Genomic DNA, 587 nt, shown 5'->3' on the forward strand with positions numbered 1-587 from the left:
CAGTGGTTAAACACCTTGGCACAGCATGGTGCTGCCAGTCCCTGCAGCTGGGCCTAGAGGGCTGTGCTTTCCCTCCATGCCTATTCTTGAATGTTCACAAGGGAAGAGGCACATGGAACAGCAGGGAAATGACAGGGAGGGATGTTGATGTTTAGCCATCTCTAGGCTCACTGGAAGGGGTTTAATTATGGAAAATACCAGAGGAACAAAAAGATCCAGAGAGCTTTATTCTTCCCCTTTGGAATGGAGCAAAAATGATGCTTTTTCATGTGCTCTGTTCTCCAGCCTTTATTAGTATGAATTAGTGGTCATTTTTGGGGTGGAAGAGGTAAATTCATGCCCACAAAGGCTCATAGAAAACAGCACTTTTTCTTCTGCCATGAGGATGGCACTCAATGCCTTGTGCTTTGCCAGTCTCTTTTCCTGCAAGACCATTTCCACGAGCTTGTCTGCATCTGCAAAAAGGAAAAGCTCACTGTGCCAGTCCGGGCCGTTGGTGCCCGCCCAGTCTTGGACTTCCCTGACCAGCTGGACTTCTCGTCGTGTCCAGTCAACCACAGCACCCAGAAGACTCTGCTGGTTCGCAA

The 587-nt window shown here is 48.9% G+C and overlaps 1 protein-coding gene across 1 annotated transcript in view; it reads left to right on the forward strand.

Annotated features, from left to right (window-relative positions):
* LOC113941701 (hydrocephalus-inducing protein homolog) overlaps positions 1-579 on the forward strand; it is a gene marked incomplete at its 3' end in the record, with an annotated part of 3,321 nt that extends 2,742 nt beyond the window's left edge. The window contains exon 4 of the mRNA XM_027632840.1: positions 415-579. Coding sequence (XP_027488641.1) covers positions 415-579 — 165 coding nt within the window. The remainder of the gene's footprint in view (positions 1-414) is intronic.
* Between the last annotated feature and the right edge of the window lie 8 nt (positions 580-587).

This window comes from Corapipo altera, unplaced genomic scaffold (assembly GCF_003945725.1).
Source record: "Corapipo altera isolate COAL_440 unplaced genomic scaffold, ASM394572v1 61545, whole genome shotgun sequence".
Lineage (NCBI taxonomy): Eukaryota > Metazoa > Chordata > Aves > Passeriformes > Pipridae > Corapipo > Corapipo altera.